The sequence below is a fragment of the Macaca nemestrina genome, chromosome 4, assembly GCF_043159975.1.
Source record: "Macaca nemestrina isolate mMacNem1 chromosome 4, mMacNem.hap1, whole genome shotgun sequence".
Classification (NCBI taxonomy): Eukaryota; Metazoa; Chordata; class Mammalia; order Primates; family Cercopithecidae; genus Macaca; species Macaca nemestrina.
Genome location: NC_092128.1, coordinates 184346280 through 184368176, shown reverse-complemented (window position 1 = coordinate 184368176; position 21897 = coordinate 184346280). Strand labels below are relative to the sequence as shown.

At 50.9% G+C, this 21897-nt stretch overlaps 1 protein-coding gene across 2 annotated transcripts in view; it reads right to left on the bottom strand.

Annotated features, from left to right (window-relative positions):
* The window catches only part of LOC105472607 (MX dynamin like GTPase 2), a 44291-nt gene that overhangs the window by 17268 nt on the left and 5126 nt on the right, over window positions 1–21897 (bottom strand). Inside the window, exons 1-6 of one of the 2 annotated variants that reach the window (XM_011726001.3) lie at window positions 20532–20636; window positions 12851–13170; window positions 12006–12198; window positions 9998–10132; window positions 8858–9012; window positions 2165–2303 (exon numbers count right to left, since the gene is read on the bottom strand). In XM_011726001.3, coding sequence (XP_011724303.2) covers window positions 2165–2303; window positions 8858–9012; window positions 9998–10132; window positions 12006–12198; window positions 12851–13099 — 871 coding nt within the window. In that variant the 5' untranslated portion in view covers window positions 13100–13170; window positions 20532–20636. Of the gene's footprint in view, window positions 1–2164; window positions 2304–8857; window positions 9013–9997; window positions 10133–12005; window positions 12199–12850; window positions 13171–20531; window positions 20637–21897 lie in introns of those variants that run through there. The other variant, XM_011726000.2, reaches the window with a different exon arrangement.

Below are 21897 nucleotides of genomic sequence, written 5' to 3'. Positions count from 1 at the left end.
CCTTGGCCCCCCAAAGTGCTGGGATTACAGACATGAGCCACCGCTCCCGGCCTCAATTTCCTTTCTAAAAGAAATGTAAAATACACGTAACTCAAGTCTGCAAGGGAATAATTCAACTAATAAAAATAGGATGTTCCCCCCACTCTGTCTTTAGCTACCTTGTTTTTTTTTAAAAAAAGTTCTTTAAAAAATGGTAATAAAATCTACATAAAGTGAATTTTCCTATTTTAGCCAGTTTATAGTTAGGTATAATTAAGTACATTTACATTGTTGTGTAACCATCACCACCGTCCATCTCCAGAACTTTTCCATCTTCCCAAACTGAAGCTCTTCACCCATTAAACAACAATTTCCCACTTCCCCTCCCTCCGGTCTTGGGCAACCACCATGCTACTTTGTCTGTATGAGTCCAACTACTCTAGGGACCTCAAATAAGGTAGAATCATCCAGTGTTTGTTCTTTTCTGAGTGGAATTTCACTTAGCATAATGTCCTTGAAGTTCACTCATGTTGTTGTGTGTTTCAGAATTTCCCTCCTTTTTAAGGCTAAATAATACTGTTTTACATGTATGCCACGCTTTATTGATCCATCCATCCATCTGTAAACACTTGGGTTGCTCCCACCTTTGGGCTATTGTGAATAATGCTGCTATGAACATGAGTCTCTTTCTCTTTTAAGCCTAGCACACTTTTCTCTATTTCTATACTTGAGCTAGAATGCATAGAAAATTTGCATTTCTGTGGGATGGAGCTGGAGGCCATTATCCTTAGTAAACTAACCCAGGAACAGAAAACCAAATGCCACAAATTCTCACTTATAAGTGGGAGCTAAATGATGAGAACACATGAACACGTAGAGGGGAGCAACAGACACTAGGGCCTGTCAGAAGGTGGAGGAGGGAGAGGATCAGGAAAAATAACTAATGGGTACTAGGCTTAATACCTGGGTGATGAAATCATCTGTACAACAAACCCCCATGACACCAGTTTCCCTGTGTAACAAACCTGCACATCCTGCACATGTACCCCTGAACCTAAAACAAAAGTTAACAATAAAATAAAATACCCCAAGTTGAAAAAAAAAAAAAAGAAAATGTGCATTTATTTCACAATATTGTTTTGGGCTATACTAAGAGCAGATCATGTATATCCCATGACTATAGTGATTGACTGAATTCATAATCATAATAGCTGGCTGGGGGCTGTGTTTCACACCTGTAATCCCAGCACTTTGGGAGGCTGAGGCAGGTGGATCACCTGAGATTGGGAATTTGACACCTGCCTGGCCAAGACAGTGAAACTCCATCTCTACTAAAAATACAAAAATTAGCCAGGCGTGATGGCATGTGCGTGTAGTCCCAGCTACTTGGGAGGCTGAGGCAGGAGAATCGAACCCGGGAGGCAGAGGTTACAGTGAACCTAGATCATGTCACTGCACTCCAGCCTGGGGGGTAGAGTGACACTCTGTCTCAAAATAATAATAATAGCTAATATTTATTGATAACTATTGATTATCTGAGTTTGTGGCAATGAGAGGACCAGAAAACTGACTATTAAAAAGTAGTACTAAGTTTCCTTGGAGATGTTAATATTCAAATAGATCCTTTTTTTTTTTAACTTTTTTTCTTTTCTTTCTTTTCTTCAACGTTAACTTTGTTGACATGCTCAGGTCCATCTACTGAGTAGATGATATTACCTACTTCAGCCCTCAATAAGCCATTCCTAAGGAACAAGCACAGTAGCACTTGTATTCAGCACAGGACACACGGCATATGATACGTTCCAGGATCTTCCAAAGACATGCAGCAACCCTCCCTCCCTTCCCATCCATGCCCTGGAAGCTTGGTTCTTTTTTTTTTTTTTGAGATAGAGTCTTGCTCTGTCACCCAGGCTGGAGTGCAGTGGCGCGATCTTGGCTCACTGCAAGCTCCGCCTCCCGGGTTCACGCCATTCTCTGCCTCAGCCTCCCGAGTAGCTGGGACTACAGGTGCTCGCCACCACGCCTGGCTAATTTTTCTTGTATTTTTAGTAGAGACCGGGTTTCACCATGTTAGCCAGGATGGTCTCGATCTCCTGACCTCATGATCCACCCACCTCGGCCTCCCAGAGTGCTGGAATTACAGGCTTGAGCCACCGCGCCCGGCCGCTTGGTTCTTTTCTCTTACCGATGGTCCTGTCCCCTTCCGGGTCCACCTCGTGAGCCATGCTCAGTGCCTCCGTGGTGGCAATGTCCACGTTACAGGGAACCACCACCAAGTTGATCGTCTGCTGCCTCTGGATGTATCTCTTGATGAGAGCCTTGATCTGATGCCAAAGAATCACACAAAAAAAGAGCACACGTCTCACTTCTGGTCACCCAGCCACACGGCCAGGCAGACAGGCATGATGGCGCAAAGGCAACACCGTCCCACAGCGTGACTCTGGGCTTTGCTGGGCCGAACCCCGTCCTGGGAACGCCTGCCCCAGCGGCCCTGCCCTGGTCTCTGATGATCTCCCACTTGTCCTTCAAAGCCCATGGCTGGCGTATCTTCTTTCCCGAAGACCCCCTGCATTGAGCATACGCCCCCAGAGCCTTACAGCCCAGGAGGTGAGACAAGCCATAAACACAATGGAGACATATCAGGGAGGGCAAGTGGAACGGAAAGGGCCAGGCACCCCTGGTAGGGCAGCCCTGCAGCAGAAACCTGGGAGGAATGAGGGATGCCCTCTTCAGAGAGCCAGGCACACAGAGCCCTGGGCAGTGGGAAGCATGTGTGTACACGCAAGAGTCCGGGCAAAAGTGGGCCGGAGGGACCAAGGGCCGCAGAACCCAGATGTGGTGGGGTGGAGCGAGGGGCCATGGTGCAGTGACAGGAAATGTGGTCCATGAAGTAGGGGGGTTGGATCCCATGGGACCTTGGAACTTTTACACTGATTGACATAGGAGCCGCTGGGGAACTTTAAGGAGTGACAGCATCGGACTTGAGCCTTAAAACACAAGAGCTATGTAGGGAACACTCTTGGGAAGGGTGCTGCCCAGAAGGGCAGAGGCAGAGAAACCCAGCAGGAGGCCAGCAGAGGCAATAACCCAGGTCTGAGATGGCAGCAGCTTGGGTGAGGGTGCTGGTGGAAGTGGGAGGAGACGTGGGCCTGGGCGTGTTATTTGAAGCAGAGCCAGTAGGCTTTGGACTGGATGTGTCGCGTGAGAGGAGGAGAGAAGGGAGGCTGACCCCAGTGGTCGTGGCCTGAGCCACTGTGAGGATGGAGGTGCCACTGTCGGAGATGGGGATGTCTATGGGGCAGGCAGATGTCGGGGGGAAGATTGGGTGTTGCTTGGACCTACTGAGTTTCTGATTAGATGCTCAAAGGGTGATGGTGAATCAGCAGCTGGAGATAGGAGCCTGGATTTCAGGGGAGAGAGCTGGGCTTGAAATAATGATTTAGGAATCGCTGAAGTGGTATTTACAGTCATGAGACTGGACTGTAGCCCAGGAACATAACAGGGAGAGTTTTCAATGGGAAGAAGGGATCTCTAGGGCATTGCACCATTTAGAGGTCAGGGAAGTGAGGAAGAATTCACTTAAGGAGAGACCAACAGGAGGGAGGGAAAGAACCAGGGTCAATGTGCCCAGATGCCAGAGAAGAAGACTTTGAAGAAGGAGGGAGTGATCAATTGAGTTTGAAAACTAACACATTTGGTGGGTGAACACTGCCAAGCGCTTGTTGCCGGGAAAGTGGAGCTGTACGATAAGGCCATGAGTACAAAAAGACCTTTCACAGGGAGAGTCTAGGGAGACAAATCAGGCCAAGAATAGAACCCGCCCCCTTCCTTATGAGCATTAATCAGCTTTCACACAGAAGAGAGGCATGAATCTTTCAAATGAAAGACACATGTGTTCTTGCTGGAGGAGCTAAGATTTCCATGAGTTCTCAGGAAGACGGGGAGGGGAGGAAGACAGGGCACACATGACCAGCAGTCTGACCTTGGCAGTGCCTCTGGAAATCAAAGACGATGAAGAATCTGAGAAGAGACACAACAATATGATGGGAAAGGGTGGTGGGACTCCAGAAAGGCCCATGATTGTGTGCAGGAAGGTTTGACTATATGACTAAGCTTGTCCAACCTGCCTTATTTTGTTGTCGTTGTTGTTCTGTTTTGTTTTAGGTTTTTAACAGCCTGAAGCCATAGTTTTTGGTTTCTGTCTTTAGTAATACGTGGCAAAGAGGGATGAGGAAGGGGCTTTACTGGCCCAACCAGAAACAGAAACTAAGAACCCGTGACTGTATTCTCTCCTTCTGACACCCCTGGACATCCTGAGGAGTTAAGACTCCTGAGCCAAGTAAGGTCTGAAGTTCCAGGAACGTGGAGGAGGGTGTTCCTTCACAAGCCCAGGAACATGGAGGACGATGTCAAAGAATCGAGGAATTCCCAACAGTGGCTTCCTGGTGCTCAGACAGGCCACCTGGAGGCCTCAGCCAGGTTGGGTAGGGCAGGGCCCCGGGGCTTCATGGAGTTTGTGGGACCTGGAGGCCCCGATCTGCAGGAGAGAGGTCTAAGACAGACTAGAGGGGGCCAAGGAGGGTGGGAAGGTGGTGGAGAAGGAGATGTTTAGGGATGGATTTCCAGGCTGGTCTTGATCCAAATTCTCCCTCTGCCATTAACAGTTCTTACCCCCTACTCCTTCACACTCCCAGCCTCTCACAGCCACAATGACAATTTTCATTGCTCCCTCTAAACTCCTGTGACCCTGTTCTCTCATGCAATTTGCTCTAAGAAAACAATTTTTTTTCTCTCGTGAAGGCAGCACTTATACCTGAGAAGGCTCAGATGTAGAGGGACTGTGCACGGGCAAACCTTCTTTTCTTGTGCTTTGCTGATTTTATTTATTTGTTTATTTATTTATTTATTTATTTTTGAGATGGAGTCTCACTCTGTCGCCCAGGCTGTATTGCAGTGGTGTGATCTCAGCTCACTGCAAGCTCTGCCTCCCAGGTTCGAGTAATTCTCCTACCGCAGCCTCCTGGGATTACAGGCACAAACTCCCGACCTCAGGTGATCTATGTGCCTCGGCCTCTCAAAGTGCTGGGATTACAGGCACAGTGAGCCACTGTGACCAGCCTTTTTTTTTTTTTTTTTTTTTTTTTTTTTTAACAAATCAAAGGTTTGTGGGAGTTGACCAAGCCTATTGGTGCCACTTTTCTCAATAGCATATATTCACTTTCTGCCTCTGTGTCTGGTAATTTTTGTGCTATTTCCAACTTTTTCATTATTATTCTACCTGTTATGGTGATGTGTGATCATCGATTTTGGATGTTTTTATTATAATTGTTTTGGGGTGCTATGGACCAGACCATATAAGGTAGAGAACTTAATAAATGTTGCCTGTGTTATGACGGCTCCCCAATCTCTCTCCCTCTCTCTATTCCCTGAGGCACCACAATATTGAAATTAGGCCAATTAATAGCTCTATAGTGGCCTCTAAGTAGAGTGGCTGCATTAGTCTGTTCTCACACTGCTCATAAAGTCATATCAGAGACAGCGAAATTTATACAGAAAAAGAGGTCGAATGAACTCATGGTTCCACATGACTGGGGAGGCCTCAGAAGCATGATGGAAGGGAGGAGCAAAGGCACATCTTACATAGCAGCAGGCCAGAGAGCGTGTGCCCTTCATAAAACCATTAGATGTCATGAGACGTATTCATTAGTACGAGAACAGTACGGGAAAGACCTGCCCCCATGATTCAATTACCTCCCACCAGGTCCCTCCCACAACACGTGGGGTTATGGGAGCTACAATTCAAGATGAGATTTGGGTGGGGATACAGCGAAACCATCAGTGGCTTTCCTTCAACTAAAAGGAAAAGTTGCATGACTCTTACTTTAAATCAAAAGCTAGAAATGATGAAGTTTAGTGAGGAAGGCATGTTAAGGCGAAAAGCTAAGCCTCTTGTGCCAACCCATTAGCTAAGTGTTGAGTACAAAGGAAAAATTCTTGAAAGAAATTAGAAGTGCTATTCCAGTAAACACATGGATGATAACACAGTGAGATAGGGAAGGAGACACACACATACACACACTCACACTCACACTCACAGAACGCCACTTACAGGTTTATATACTCCATTATAACAGGGAGTTAACAGGGATGGGGCATAAAATAACATTTATTCCTCCTGTTCTATCTTGACAGTTTCAATAACAAAATCCCTTCCCTTTGTAATGATTTAAGCAAGAATTAAAGAAACAAACTTAAGGTAGGACATTTTATTCCTAATTAGTGTTTTTAATTTTTTTTTTTTTTTTTTTTTTTGAGACAGAGACTCTCTGGCCCAGGCTAGAGTCCAGTGGCATGATCTTGGCTTACTGCAACCTCTGCCTCCCAGGTTCAAGCCTCAGCCTCTCAAGTAGCTGGGACCTAATTAATTTTTTTTTTTTTTTTTTGAGACGGAGTCTCACGCTGTTGCCCAGGCTGGAGTGCAGTGGCGCGATCTCGGCTCACTGCAAGCTCCGCCTCCCGGGTTCCCGCCATTCTCCTGCCTCAGCCTCCTGAGTAGCTGGGACTACAGGCGCCCGCCACCGCGCCCGGCTAATTTTTTGTATTTTTAGTAGAGATGGGGTTTCACTGTGGTCTCGATCTCCTGACCTTGTGATCCGCCCGCCTCGGCCTCCCAAAGTGCTGGGATTACAGGCTTGAGCCACCGCGCCCGGCCGGGACCTAATTAATTTTTATAAAACACTTCTCTTGTTCACTTGGCAGTGTTTTCATATACTGCCACCTTTTCAGATAGAATTCTTTTTGGTCACCAGGTCAAGGCTTGGTAACCGATACGACGTGCATCATAACTTACTGTTAGGGACTAACCAGTCCCATAGGGCACATGGCTGTAATTATGAACTGATAATTAGAAGTAAAAGAATGTAGAGAAACAAAGCCTTTTAGAAATCTGAAACATAAATGAACAGCTTAGAGACACTGCACACATTTTTCCCCCAATGTTTAGAAAAATGGAAAAATTTTGCCATCTCAACCAACTTGCTTTTGATGAAATTGTTTGAGATCAAACTGTCTCAGACCAAATCACGTGTATCCTCCATAGAGGAGAGCAGAGGACGGAGTGGCAGGAAGAAGCTGTGTGTCCCGACCCCACCTGTATTAGTCCATTCTCACACTGCTATAAAGAACAATACCTGAGACTAAGTAATTATAAAGGAAGGAGGTTTAACTGACTCGCAGTTCCACAGGCTTAACAGGAAGCACAGCTAGGAGGCCTCAGGAAACTTACAATCATGGGGGAGGGCAAAAGGGGAGCAGGCACCTTCTTCACAAGGTGGCAGGAGGGAATGTGTGCGAGAACAAGGAAATGCCACACTTTAAAGCCATCAGCTCTCATGAGAACTCCCTCAGTCACAAGAATGGCATGGGGGAAAATGCCCCCATGATCCTATCACCTCCCACCTGGTCCCTCCCTTGACTCGTGGGGATTACAATTTGAGATGAGATTTGGGTGGGGACACAGAGGCAAACCATATCACCACCCAAGGATCTTTTGCAGTTTCTAGGAATTCCCATAACTTGATGGATGAATCAGCCACCCTCCTAGGAGGGCTAAGAAATAGGGAATTCATCACTTAACTCAGCAAGGGATATGAGCTAATTTCCCTGCTCTTAGAGAGACAGAGAATGGTGATTTGGATGTTGAGGAAGATCATTAACCAAGATTTTGCCCCAAACAGCAGTGCTAGTGAAGACTCCATCCAGGAGGCTCTTGGGGCTGCCACCCCTTAATTTGGTTGTGGTTGGGTTCTCAACACTGCCAGTGTCTCCCACAAAATGGAAGAAGCCAGGAAAGTGGCCTCAGTTCTAGTAGAGGAGGGCCTCATCTCCCCAGCCTTCTCCTGCCCTGGCGTCCACTCTGTCTCCTTCATTTTCACATGAGCTGGCTTGCCAAAGCATGACAGGGCTGGTCTAGGGACTGGCCTAACCCAAACAGGGTGTGCACAAGTCTTCCTGGACCACATTTGGTTCAGGTACTTGAGCCAGGACTATGTTTTCAGGCAACCTCAGGTTTATTTATTTATTTATTTATTTTTGAGATAGAGTCTCTCTCTGTCACTGAGGCTGGCGTACAGTGGCACAACCATGGCTCACTGCAGCCTTGACTTCCTGGGCTCGGGTGATCCTAGCACCTCAGCCTCCCAGGTAGCTGGAACCCCAGGCATGCACCACCACACCTGGGTAATTGTGTTTATATTTTGCAGAGACAGGCTCTTACTATGTTGCCCAGGCTGGTCTAGAACTTCTGGCCTCAAGTGATCCTCCTGCCTTGGCCTCCCAAAGTGTTGGGATTACAGGCATGTGTCACCGTGCCTGGCCTTATGTTTAGATGGGTAGGTTGTTGGCAGAGAAGCCACAGCCCTGCTGTTGGCTGACATGTGTCCTTGTTGCGTGGTCGCCTTCCCTCTCCCCTGTGCCTCTCCTGCCCCGACCAGGACCACAGTCCACGTTCTGACTTATGTAACATTCATTTTTTAAAATATTGGCAAAATGGACAGATTTCATGTAAAAATCCAAATTTCTGCCCTCTTTTGACTATCAGCACAGCTGGTCACACTGGGCTCACAGTCCTGAATGACTGGGCAGGGTATGCACTGTCCCATATGCCTGCCAGTCCCCCAGAGTCCACCTCTCTTTTTTCTGTGACTTGTCAAGCCTGAGTCAGAACCTGGGCATGAGGCCCCCACCTAGGCGGGTCTTACCTGAGACTCCATCCTCATCCCTCAGTGTAAAGGCTCCAGAAGGTGCACCAGGACCCTGGAGACCTCTGACCCTTCCCCCACTTCAGCTGAGCTCAATCCCAAATTCCAGAAGGGCTCACCTGCAGTCCGATGTCCCGGGGCTGGTTGCCCACAGCCACCCTGGCGATGCCGGGAAGGTCAATGATGGTCAGGTCTGGAACCTCAGGGGAGGTGATCTCCAGGCTGATGAGCTCATGGCTGATGCCCAGGCCATTCCCGGCCATGATGTTCTGGGCTATGGGTGAAATTGGGGTGAAGACTTCTCTATTTGGGAAGGGAGCCCTCCAGAAAGTCATTTGATCCAGGCAGACAGGGGTTCTCTGGGAAAGGGCTGAGCCCATGGGGTCATCTAAAGGGCTCCCGCTCAGGCACTGAGTTTGCTATCCAGTAGTGCAAAAGGCCTTCCTCGGACTTAATTCCTCACTGCAGGGAGTCTTAGTACATTCAGGGTTGTTTTTCCATCTATCCTGGCTGAGTCCAGGATGGGCCGTGCAAGTAGGATAGGGGAGAAGCCTTTAGGGAGAGTGAGAGGCTCCAGTGCCTGGGGCAGGCAGGGCTGTGCGCTCCAAGGGACATAACCACCAGGGCCCATCGGGGTACAAGGCTGTGGACTGCAGGAGCAACTGAGCATTTTTTTGATCAGCCATGGCCAAGAACAAGCATTGGGAAACTTGTCCCACAGCTGGGTGAGCGGGGTCTGCGTTTGGAGGGGGTGCTGGGAGGAAAGGTGGCCACAAGGTGGCTGGCCAGGGTTAGAGCTGAGCTTCAGGAAGACAAGCCATGGTTGTGACAGCTGGGGTGGGACCAGGGGTCCTGCAGCGGCACTTCCAAAGGGGGCGCAGGTGACCTGAGAGCCAAAGAGCGAGTAGGGATTGGGCAGGTGAAGAGGAGAAGCCTGGAAGGAAGAGAGGGCGAGTATCCTGTGGAGTGGAGAAAGCCTGGGCTGGGGAAGGAGAGGACGGGCAAGGTCAGCCACGTGGGCTGCAGGCTGCTAAGGGAAGCCACCAGAGGGTCCTCAGCATGGGATGGCTCGATGAGCGGGGACCTGGACAAGGACCTGGAGGGATGGTGGAGGTGACAGCAATGGGGGCAACCCCATGTGGGAGCACATGGAGCTAGGAGGTAAGTGGTCACTGTGGGGGTGATTTGAGGAAGAGAAGGAATCGAGGAAGTGAGAGGAGCAGCTGTCAGATCTGAACCTTGGAATGACGTGGGCCCACCTTTGTGTATCTCCTTCTCCACCTGGCCAGGGTCCTGCAGCTCTATCTCGGTGTTCTGGTAGCTGATCCTTCCGGCCCACGCCTTGTAGGGCTGCTTTTTCAATTTTAGCACCAGCGGACACCTGGTTACGATTCCTGAGCGAGAGATTCCCCAAACATCCTCAGTTTCCTTTAAAAGAAGTGGCACTGGGCCCTTTGCTCCCAGGACCTGCCCTGCTGTCCTCAAAGTCCTCGTCTGAGCTTTCTGACTCTCCCTGGGGCCTGGTAGTAGGTGAGGGGTTCCGGATTGAGCAGGTGCAAAGGGGCACAGGTCCCCGGGAGGTGCTACTGTCCTTGGGAAGTGTTCGCTACCAGACTAAGCACCCTGAGCTCTGATGGACATGAGCAAACGGCTGTAGCCACAGTCCCCACCACAGCTGCAGCCCCCACCACACTGCCCTGGAAGTGATGGAGGCGAACGCTGGGGCTCTGGCACATGTCCAGGCTCTCCGTCTTCCTGCAACTGGAGTCAGCATGTCGGGTGTCTGCCCCAGGCTCTGTAATTGTCCCAGTGGGCAGCCCTGGTTAGGGTGGGGGGTGGGGGACAGCAGGAATGTGGAGCAGTGAGACCCATCCAGGAGCCATGGAACCCTTCTCAAGGAGTGGGAAGAAGGTGGTGAGAGCCTGGAGGAGAAGCCGGACATCCTGAAGGAGGGGCAAGGGGAATCCTGACAGTGCCCTTTGAGGCAGGATCCTCCGATGCCGCTGAAGCCAGGAAAGGTGGGAGCGGTGCTGAGTTCCTTGGGGTGGGGGCCCTCACGCTCCTGCCGTGAAGCCCTGAGAACCCGTGTCCTTTGTCCCGTGCCTATAGGGAGGTATTGTCCCATCTTCCAAGTAGGGGACTCGCCCAGGGGCCTATGCTTGCCGTCTGGCATTCAGACTCTCCACTCTGGAGTCTCGCTGCCCCAAATGCTGAACCAAGAGCACGGAGGAGGACTGGCCGTCCCACACCCTTACTCTCTCCTGCCTTGTGCCCAGGCTGATGGGCATCTTACGGGACACGCTGGGTAAAGGACCAGGCTGCAGGTGGCAGCAGGGAGGCCAGGGGAGGGGCACTCTCCCAGGCTCACTGCGGCTGCAGAGGGGTGTGCAGGATCCGGGCAGCCCTCCAGCAGCCCCACCTTGCTCTGGGCAGCCCTGGAGAAACCGGCAGATGCCTCCCGCCTGCCCCAGGGTTCTGGCTGGGTTAAGAAGTAAGCAGCAGCGGCAGGAGAGCGGAGCCAGGGAGGCGAAGGAGCTGGGTGCTCTCTGCTGCCGCCGCACCTGCCAGGGCCCCTGCACACTGCTCCTTCTCGGGTTCTGGAAGCTGCTCCCCTTCCTGTCCCACCCCCTTCTTGCTGGCTTCCCCACGCCCTGCTTATCCCATTGTAAAAACTCCTTTCTAAACACTCTCCAGTACCCACTCTGAGGGTAGTGCCTTTATAATTATCCTTTATAATTATTTTATTAAATTATAAATGTACAACAGCTTCTTCACTGTACACAGATTTAAAAATTTTTGTCCGAGGAAAAGGTGTCTTAGATCACGATCCTAAACAATAGATTTTCAAAACATTGAGAGAATTCTTTAAGAAGACTTCACCTGTCACCCAAAGCATCAATTTAACCCTATCAAAGAAACGTTTCTACATTCTTACAAAGACCAGTAGGAAGAAGAGGCAAGGTCCCTGGACCTAATTGACACACAGGCAGTGAGAGCTATTTAAACATGTATGGGGAATCCGGCCCCCTGCCGCCAAGCCTGAGAGGCTGCCCTCCTAGGGCCCTCCCAGTGGCCTGTCTCTCCCAGTTTCCTGTCTCTCCTAGCGGCCTGTCTCTCCCAGTTTCCTGTCTCTCCCAGAGGCATGTCTCTTCCAGAGGCTGTGTCTCCCAGCAGCCTGTCTCTGAAACCTCTTGGTGCCTGGGGAAGCTTTGTGGCTCACAGGCGGCGCTGCTTGCTGCGGAGGGAAGGTGGTCCATTGGAACTTACCGCTGCCTCTGGGAAGGGCAACTCCTGACAATGCCTCCAGCACGGAGCTCTTGCCCGAGCTCTGGTCCCCAATGACGGCGATGGCTGGCAGGGCCAGGTCCTGTTCCACACCCAGAGCCCGCAGGGAGTCAATGAGGTCAATGTAGGGGCGCACCTTCTGCTCGTACTGGTTGTGCAGGTTGTTCTCGGGCCCCTGGAGAAGGCAGAACAGATGCCACTGCCTTGATCCCTGGTAGGGTCCCTGGTGTCATGGGGATGTGTGGCAGAGTTTGTGCAGCTGTGATGTTAGGTGGAGTTGCAGACAGGAGGTGAGAAGGTGGATGCAGGGGTGCCGCTGCATGCAGGGGTGCCGCTGCATGCAGGGGCCCTTCTGTTCTGTTCCTATTGAGGCCTCACTGGGGCAGATGCTGGGAGGATTTGGCTGCAGGTGTGCAGGGTGTGCCTGCCGGGAAAGGGCTGGGAACCCTGAGCCAGGAAGACGTTCCAAGAGGCAGAGGCTCCAGTCAGAGGAAGAAGAGGTTCTGGACCGGGGCACTGCAGAGCTGGGAAGGGTGGCAAGTGGGTAGGGTGGCAATGTGATGGCTGCAGGGGAAGCTGGAAGAAAAGCTCCAGGAAGGGGTCCCCCACACACAGAAGCCCCCAGACCCACGTCACAGCAGCCCATTGCTGCAGGAGAGTCTGTGTACATTCCTGGTACTTGATGGACATGACCAGGAGAGCTGGAGACACCAGCTGTGCTGGAGGAGCAGACTGGCTGGTTCTATTATCGTGGTGGGCTTACATGACAGCCCTCTGCACCAGCAGCCAGAATGCACCCTTTCCAAACGTCCCTCCACTGGGCTTACCTTTGCCCTTGGTTGGCTCGTGTTTCCTGGTAGTGGCTGATTGTTCAAAGTGAGCAAGTTGAAGTCCTTGGTGAGGAAAGCAGGGTCCTTCTCTACCCCCTGCCAGTTTGGGGGAAACGTCATTTGTGGTGGCACTGTGCCGAATGGCGGTGGCTGTTGCTGGAAGAAATTCATTTCTTTTTTCAGGGAGCGTTGGGAAGAAAACTGATTTTTTCTCCGGTGGGGCCAAGACTTGTGGGCCTTAGACATGTGCTGTCTCCCCGTCAGAGCTGGGGGATGCTTTCTCTGCTACTTGGCACCTCCAATCTTCCTGACAAGCTCTGCAAAGACACAAGAGGGAAAGCGGCCCACAGGTCACCAGAAGTCCTCCCCAAGGTGGCACTTTTGCCAACCCCTCCTCACCCCACCCTACAACCTACCCTCTACACACAGATGCAGAGACCAGGGGTCCGGTGCAGGTCCCCTGTCTGCCGAAGGGGCTCTTGGCAACCAGAGAGCACAAGTGGATTTCTACCGGCCCGGGCTTGGGGAACAGGGGGCAGTGGACTCCACATTCCCAGTAGAGAGTCTCAATGTTCCTTTGTTACTTGTTGTTGTCGTTGTCGTTGTTGTTTTCGAGACAGGGTCTCACTCTGTCACCCAGTGGGGACTATAGTGGTGCCATCAGGGCTCACTGCAGCCTCAACCTCCCTGGACTCAAACAATCCCCCTGCCTCAACTTACCAAGTAGTTGGGACTAGAGGCATGCACCACCATGCCCAACAACTTTTATTTATTGATCGATTGATTGATTGATTTTTGTATTTTTTATAGAGATGGGCTTTTGCCATGTTACTCAGGCTGGTCTCAAACTCCTGAGTTCAAGCAATCTGTCCGCCTCAGCATCCCAAAGTGCTGGAAATACAGCAGTGAGCCACCACACCCAGTCTCCTTTGTCACCTCTGATGGTCTGTGCCATCTATGGCATCAGGCCCCTGTGGCCAGGACCAGGCAAGAGAACCATTAGGTGTGCAGAGATGACAGGCAACACCTCCTGGGCCTGCTGGAATCCAGACCTGGCCTCACACCCAGGCTTGGCCAGGCACTGGGGGAGTGTGGGAGAAGCAGGTGTTCAGCCCCAGTTCTCAGGCTGTGGCCTGCACTCAGATGAGGGCAGCATCGTGCTGAGACATACATTTAAGTTGCACGACAAGTCTATGTATTTGGCCCTTATCTGGTTTTTCAGGGTCAAGAAACTGACATCTGGGAGGGCCAGTGACGTCTAAGCCAGGACTCAGAACTGGGCCTGTGCTCCGGGAAGGAGCCCCCCACACTCTGGCTCGCACTGTATCCCCCTTTCCTCTAGTAGTAAGGTGGATCCAGGAGGCTGAATGGTGTCCCCACAGTCCCCCCAAAATTTATGTTCAACTGGAACCCGGGAACATGACTTTTTTTGGAAAAAGACTCTTTGCAGATATAATTAAGGTGAAGATTTTGAGATGAGATCATCCTGGATTTAGAATGGGCCCTAAATCTCATCATAGGTGTCCTTATCAGAGACAGGCGGAGGGAGATTTGGGACACAGAGACCTCTACACAGGGAGAAGAACCTGTGAAGACAGAGGCAGAGATTGCAGGGCTGCAGCCCAGGCCAGGGAATGCCAAGGCCTCTGCCATAGCCACCAGGAGCTGGAAGGAGAGCACAGATTCCCCCGGGGCCTCCAGAAGGAACCAGCTCTGCCGACACGACACCTTGATCTGGGACATCCAGCCTCCAGGGCTGTGAGAGAACCAATGCGTGTTGTCTAAGCCACTGCGTCTGTGGTCTTTTGCCATGGCAGCCTGAGCAGACTCATACAAAGGTACGAGTCTGAATGTGCCAGGCACTTTCCACCACGTGAATATCATGGTGACCAAGTCAGACCAAGCCCTCACTCCAGGCACACCATCCTAGCAGGGAAATGCCAAAACAAATACACCAACCAACAAGGGACTCCAGGTGATGATGGAGTGTCTGGAGAAAGACAGGTGGTAGGTTTGAGATTCTGGGGTGAGGGTAACTTGGGTGCCCACTGGAGGGTGTGCTGGGAATGGGCAGAGGAGCAAGGCTTGGAGGAACTGGGGACCAGTCTCCCCAACAAAGGAAATGCACGTGCAAAGGCCCTGAGGTCGGAATGAACTCAGTGAATAGGAAGATGGTCAGTGTGACTGGGGAAAAAGAGGGAGGACCAAAGCTTGCAAGATGTGGGCAGAGGCCTTGCATTGCACGTGGGTGTGAGGGAGGCCTTTGGAGGGTTCTGAGCTGGAGAGTGGCGTGATGGGCATCCTTGAGGATAAGGAGACCAAGTACAATAAAGGACACAACCCTGGATCAGGGAGGGCATGAAGAAGAGATAAGGTTTACACATGGTCAGAGTCCTGGGGCTTTGGGACAGTTGGGCCAGGCCACAGGACTCAGGCTCTGTACTACTGGATCTCATGCTTCCAGAGTTTCTCCCTCCAGCAACCTGCCACATCCGCTACCTGAGACACCCGCTGGCTTTCAGCATGGCAGCCTGGAGGAGTGGGAAGCTAGCCCCGGGGGAACCCCCAACCCGGAGGGACCTGCAGACAGCTCCCTCCTTCTCCCACCTCTCAGATGGATGTGCTTCCATGTGGCTCATTGCAAGGTGCACATAGGATGGAGCCCAGTCATCCTCGTGGGGTCTGCTGTCGGGGCCTTCCCCGTCCCTGCTCAGCAGCCCAGACCTGACTCCTACTGCCCGGAATCCCAAAGCCATGCACGAGCCTCTAAGGAGGCTCCACCCAGCGAGGGGCAGGGCGGGGCTAGACCGAGGCATACTGTCCTCCACAGGCAGGGTACAGCACCATCTCCCTAAGACAAGGCCTGCAACCTGGATTTAGGATAAAGAATTAGAAAGCAGGGTTGGGGCTGTCCAGCACAAGGGCTGTGCATGGGACCCGGAGCATGTGCTGAAATCTCTCTGGGTGTCAGTTTCCACATCTAGAAAACGGGGCTGACCATTCCTCCTGAGGATGTGGGAGGGTTCCATACAATTACTTATATAAAGGCTCAGCAGCGTGCCAGACACTTGTGGCTCAAAGACTGGGTGCTGGTACCAACACTGTCATGTGTGGCGCTGGTCTCTCCGGAGGGGATGCTAAGCTTCTCACCACCCCCTTTCTTGGGAGGGCAGGGCTGCTGGGCCTGCTCAAGCTGAGAGCAGGGACTGGGCTGTGCAGGAGGTGGTGCTTAGTGAGTGTGTAGAGCCTGTCCCAGGGCTGGCTCCTGCCTGGTGTTGAGGAGTGGCTGCGGAACAGCCACCGAGGCCCGGCTGGGAGGATGCCTGCCTGTCTCTGTCTGTTTTTTTTTTTTTTTTTTTTTAAGTTCGAGAGTCTGGGAAAGCAAGGCCTGCTTGAGGTTTGGTGCCTAGCTCTCTTTCTGTCTTTAAAGTCCTCTTTTCTCCCGGGGGGTGCTAAAAGACAAGCCTAGGGATAACACCCTTTGGGAAACAATGGCAGTGGGGGTGGTGAGAGCCGACTGGATTCTGGATGCTTTGAAGTCCTGGTCAACAAGTCAGCTAATGGCCGGCTGTGGGGTTGAGGGGCAGAGGGGAGCTGGGGAGAGCAGGAAGATCTGTGGCCAGAGCAGCTAGAGGGGAAGCCGCAGAATTCCAAAGGGCCTCAGGCTGCTTGGAGCCTGGAAGGCCATGGCCCGTATGGGCTTCAGCTTCCAGGACACTGTCATCCTAATGACCACTCCCACCACTGCCAACAAGGCACAGAGAGGGTGTGGCTCACCCAAAGTCACATCGTGCATTGGTGACAGCCAGGGCTCCTGGGCCTGGCAGACACCCCTCTTGCCACACCCAATTTATCTGCCTAAGCTCCATGGCTCCCCTGGTTGGGTCCCTTGCCCTCTCTGAGCCACAGTTCCTGAGTCAGTGTAAGTCTTCCTCCACTCTGTAAACATTCACTGAGTGCCTGCTGTGTGCTGGGCTCTAGATACTCAGCCGGGAGACATTGCCACCATTTGTAGAGCTGAGGATCTGATGGGGGAGGCAATAGTCAAAAGTTGCATTCCCAACATCTGCACGATACCTTTCCTGATGGATTCTGCCTATTTCGTCTCTCTCCAGCTGCAATAAGGCCCCCAGGGAGGCAGGGATTTTTACCTGTTTTTTTCATAGCTGTACCTGCAGCTCAAAGTACCTGGCATACAGTAGGAGCTTAATAAAGGCTGTGGAGGAAAAAACAATAAAAATGGCAAAAGCATTTATTGTATAGGAAACTGTCATTCACCCATCAAAATGTTCTATCTCCTAATGTGAGATATAACCCAGTGGATAAGCTGTAGTCCTGATTCCAAGTCACATTATTTTAAGAGATAAAAAAATAAACATTTATACCGAGAATAGATGAGATGGGCATTTGGAGCTGCTTATGATTTGGGGATGCTATGGAAGCATGTGATTGTCCACATCAAAGTAAGGGATCAGTAACTTATTAGAAGCTACCCAGTATCCAGAGGAGGTACCAGATACTAAAGTAGAAGCTTTTAGTTGAGAAGCCATCCCACAAGTCAAGGGCAATGTCCTTATTGACTTCATGTTAAAAAGTAGCTTTAAATACTATATTATAGTTCTAAAGTAGTAATTGATATCTACTCATCAAACTTTCAGAAAAAAAATTGGATCCATTTATAATTGACTCATAATAATCAATGCAAACTTCTGGCAAGTAATGTTGGCAATCTCAAAAATGCTTTCTCGATAAAGGTGGAATCTGGTCATCTCAGGTCACCTGCCCGTGAGTGCCATAAGCCTTCCTAGCTAAATTACTCCATAATTGTTTGCATCATGGAAAAGGTAAATTAAATGTTACATGCAATGCATATTGGTCAGGAAATTTTCTGGAATTGGCCTAGGAAGTGGTAGAGTCATATCTCATCTGCAACCAATATAACCCAGGCAAGACTGTGAAGGTGAGACAGGATTCAGGGCCATGGGTTCATGATTGCAAGTCTACCTCTTGCTAGACTTTCTGTTCTCAGCATGGATAATACCTATCTTCCTGTCAAAAGATTGTGGAATTACTGTCCCGGAGGGTCCTTCTTCCAACACAGACACTTCACTATGTCTGAATCACCCTCGGTGTTCACAAAATACAAAATCAATCACAAAACGAAACTGAAATTCCCTAACTATAAAAAGCCCTCCATCTCTCTGGGCCTTGAGTTTTGCCACCAGCTTTATTGGCCATGCAGTCTTCGCCTCTATCTGTAAGCAGAAGATTACTCCTTAACTCCTAGGTCGAGGATATAATAGGCTATTGGCATGACCATCTCTGAGTGCTTAGTCCGGCACCCCATGAGATCATAACGGGATGCTGTACATGACCAGGAGTAACTTCAGCAAGGCCTGGCTCTGCTCCATTTCATGTACACAGTAAAGCATTGTCAAGGATTAGCCTCACACATGAAGTCTTGTGCCCAAAGGAAATGGCAGTCAGAGGAAATGCCAGCCAAACTTTTTCTGACCTCCAGCTTGGTCTGGGTCCACTGGAAGAGACCTCAAGGCAAAAACTCTTCAGACCTCTTTGGAAGGAGCCATTTCAGGTCCTCCGAACAAATGCCAGGGCGGTCAAGATCCAAGGTGTGGACCCAAGTGCTCACGAGTCAGTAGAAACAGTCAACAAACCCAGACCAACGGGACGGCTCCAATGACCTCAAACCAGGACTAACCACAAAACCTCCAGATGCAAAAACTAAGAGCTGTGGACCAAGCAGACGGCTTTGGGAGTGGGCAGCTTCCACTCCCGATGATGAGACCAGATAATGATTGAACTTCTTGTGACTTCCACCACAGTGGCTTTCTTTGTGTGCATTTTTAAACATTATATTCATGGCTGTTCTCTCTTTTTCAGGATCAGATTTCAATCCTGCAACCACGTTTTATAATTTACTTGTTCTTGACTTCTTCCTCCCTCCTTTAGACCAAAGCACATTTTCTCCTAACCCACCCTAAGAATGACTCAGCAGTCTGTTTGGAAATCTTGCCTCTTGCTGGATCTGCCACCCATTTCTAACTCCAGGAACCACACAAACCATGGGCATTCCCTTACTGAATTCCATGCCATATATTTTCCAACACATAATTCCAACACATAGTTACCTTAAGATCCATAAAATAAGTATTCTTATGCCCACACACACATAGGCTGCCATAATCACTCCTACCATAAAACACAACCGGCATGGCCGGCGTCTGGGGGAACGATCCTGCCTCCTATATGACCATCCTGATGCTTTTCACATCTCTTTAGATCTGCTCTTGATTTCACTAAAGGCAGTATTACCACAGACTTACATTTCTCATGAACAGTCATGATTTTTGCTTCCAACTCTTCACCACTCACGAAATACAATTATACAAACAATGGAACCATTTGCAAGAGGTACATGCATGAAGAAAAATGTCCACGTGCAGGAAGGCAAGATTGTGAAGTTGCCAAAGTGGTCATCACTGTTTGCTGAAACAGAGCTCACAGGAAACTTTTATCTCTGAACATCCCCACACTGCCCCATCCCAACTGTGCCATGTGAGGGCCCCTTTCCTTACATGGTGCCAATGTACCCCCATGCTGGCCTGAGGACCATCATCGTACTTTGGGGGCTCCTAGTGATACAATTGCAGGATTCAGCTCCTCTCCTGTCCCATTTCATCTGCTCTTCACAGCTTTCACAGAAGTAGCTTTGCTGGAAGAGTTAGAGCCGCAGGTTCCAACAATTAACTTGAGGGGCTTTGACCTTGGTAGTGGTTCCTGACTCACGACTATCACAGGCTTATCCCTTGCTCTGGCTGGAATGATATAGTCCAGGAAAAGAACCTTTATCCACCTGCCACAGTGGGATGGACGACCACCCAGCTTTGAGCCACGCAAGTCGGCACCCGAGCTCTGGGGAACACTTCCTGTTGCTTTGTTACCCTTGTCGAGTCTAGCAACACAATCTCCAAATACAATCATTGGCTTTCCAAATTAGAGAGCAGAGCTTGGAATATTTTCCGGCTAAAGGCAGGCTGAGGGGGATGCGGGCTCCCTGGAAGTTCCCAGACTTTGCTGATGGTACTGTCCCCTGCTAGATGCACAGCCACGGCGGGGGCGGGGGTGGGGTGGGGGTGGCAGGCAGGGAGGTACTTGCAGTTGTGGAGAGAGGAGAGTGACTGACTACAAGGCTCCGTGCTAGGTGCAGCATCATCCCCCATGCAGGGTGATCCTGGCTTCTACCAAAGGTGGCTGCTGAGAGTGCCCTGCAGGGAAGGCCCCTGGGGCACCACAGTCCCAGAGCAGCACCTCACTTCTCGGGAATACCCCTTCCAGAAGCCCTGAGGCCAGCCCCACACTCCCATCTGCTGGCCCAGCAGCTCTCAGCAGCTTTCCTCCCTTGGGACAGAGACTGCTTACACTGTTGGGCTCAAAAACCTGCCCCATGCCCTGGCCAGCCTCATCCCCACATGTCACTCTGTGCTGACCTGGACTGCTCCCTCTGCAGCGGAATCTTCACTCAGACCCTCTGTCTCAACCTTTCCTAATGAGCTTCTGCCCTGTCTTGCATCCTCCCCCCGCAGCCTCAGACGGGCGAATCTTCCAACAGAGCCAGCTGTTCCTGGGCTCAGCAGCCCCACCCAGGGCCCCCACTCACTCGCAGGAAAGACCATGGTTGTGTGAATGGCCCCGCGGCCACTCAGCCTTCAGCCCCTGTTCTCCAGCCTGGCTCCCAGAGGTCCAGCTCCACAGGCCTCCTGCACCCCCCTCCTCCCACGGGGGCTGAAAGCACTTCCTGTTTTCAGAACTAGCCCTGGGTTCATAAAAAGTTTTCTGATGTGAAATCTGTGAAACCAGAAGGGCTAGGCAGCAATTTTATGGGATCACTGAGAGATGGCACAAACAGCTCCCAGGCCTGTGGAGACTTTCTCAGGGGGTATAGGAGGGCCTGGCCAGGACCCAGCAGCTCAGTGTGCCTGCTGGCACCCACCCTAGCAGCTGAGATCTCAGGTGGCCTCACTCCACCTGTCTGTGTGGGAGGGAGCCTGGGACTCTGAATCCCCAGTCACAATATCCTTCAAAGGCTGAGAGCTGGAGCCAGCTGCCTTTGGTGACGAAGTCAGGAACAAAAGTGAGTACTGATGGGAGGTGATAAGTCAGCCTCAACTTCTTCCTCTCCATGGGAAGAAAGAACAAGGGAAAGGAGGGTCCTTTTGTGAAGTCCAATATTCTTCAATAAGTCCAATACTGAAGTCCAATATTCTTCATCTCATGTTCTTTTTAAAACATGTTTAAAACTGTCGCCACCCTCACCCTTATTTCCATGAAGGGCAGGTCTTGCTAAGCATATCATGAGCTGATTATTAAGTTTGAGAGGACAGGAGCTGGACACAGATTGCTCTGCAAAATAAAGGGGTGAAAAGTTGCAGGAGTGACCATGTGTGAAGGTCGGAGGCAGGAGTGAGCAGTGGGGTGACAAGTAGGGGATGAGAAGTGCCTCAGTCCCCCTCCCCATTGCAGTTTAGGGAGGATTTTCTGACACAGGCCTGTAGAATAAGGAATGTAGGTTTCAGGTTGTGTGGTGTGTGCCTGGTGAACCATCTGTCTCCCCTACGCAATCTTTAGAAATGGCTACAGTGTGTCTGCACGAGTGGACTGTCTCGGGAGCCTGTGGGCTAGCTGGGTGCCCCTGCAAGCTCACGGAGAAGACACAGAAGAGCCAGGTGACACACGGACAGGCGGGACTCGGCCTATGCACACAGGCAGGAGAGAATGGAAGTGGGGGGCTTAGGAGGCTTTGGGGATGCAGGCCTCTGCTTTCAGCAGCCACTGCACTGTGGTTTCCTCTCCAGGGCTCGGTCCCCACGTGGGAGCTTCCGGAGCCTGGTACAAATGCAGACCATGGGCGCCATGGACTCTGACTTGAAGAGAAAGTGCAGGTCTTGAGAGAGAGGAACTGAAAAACCAAGAAGACAGCTGGTGAGAGAAGAGAAGGGAGAAGACGACGTGGCTGTCAGGGTGCA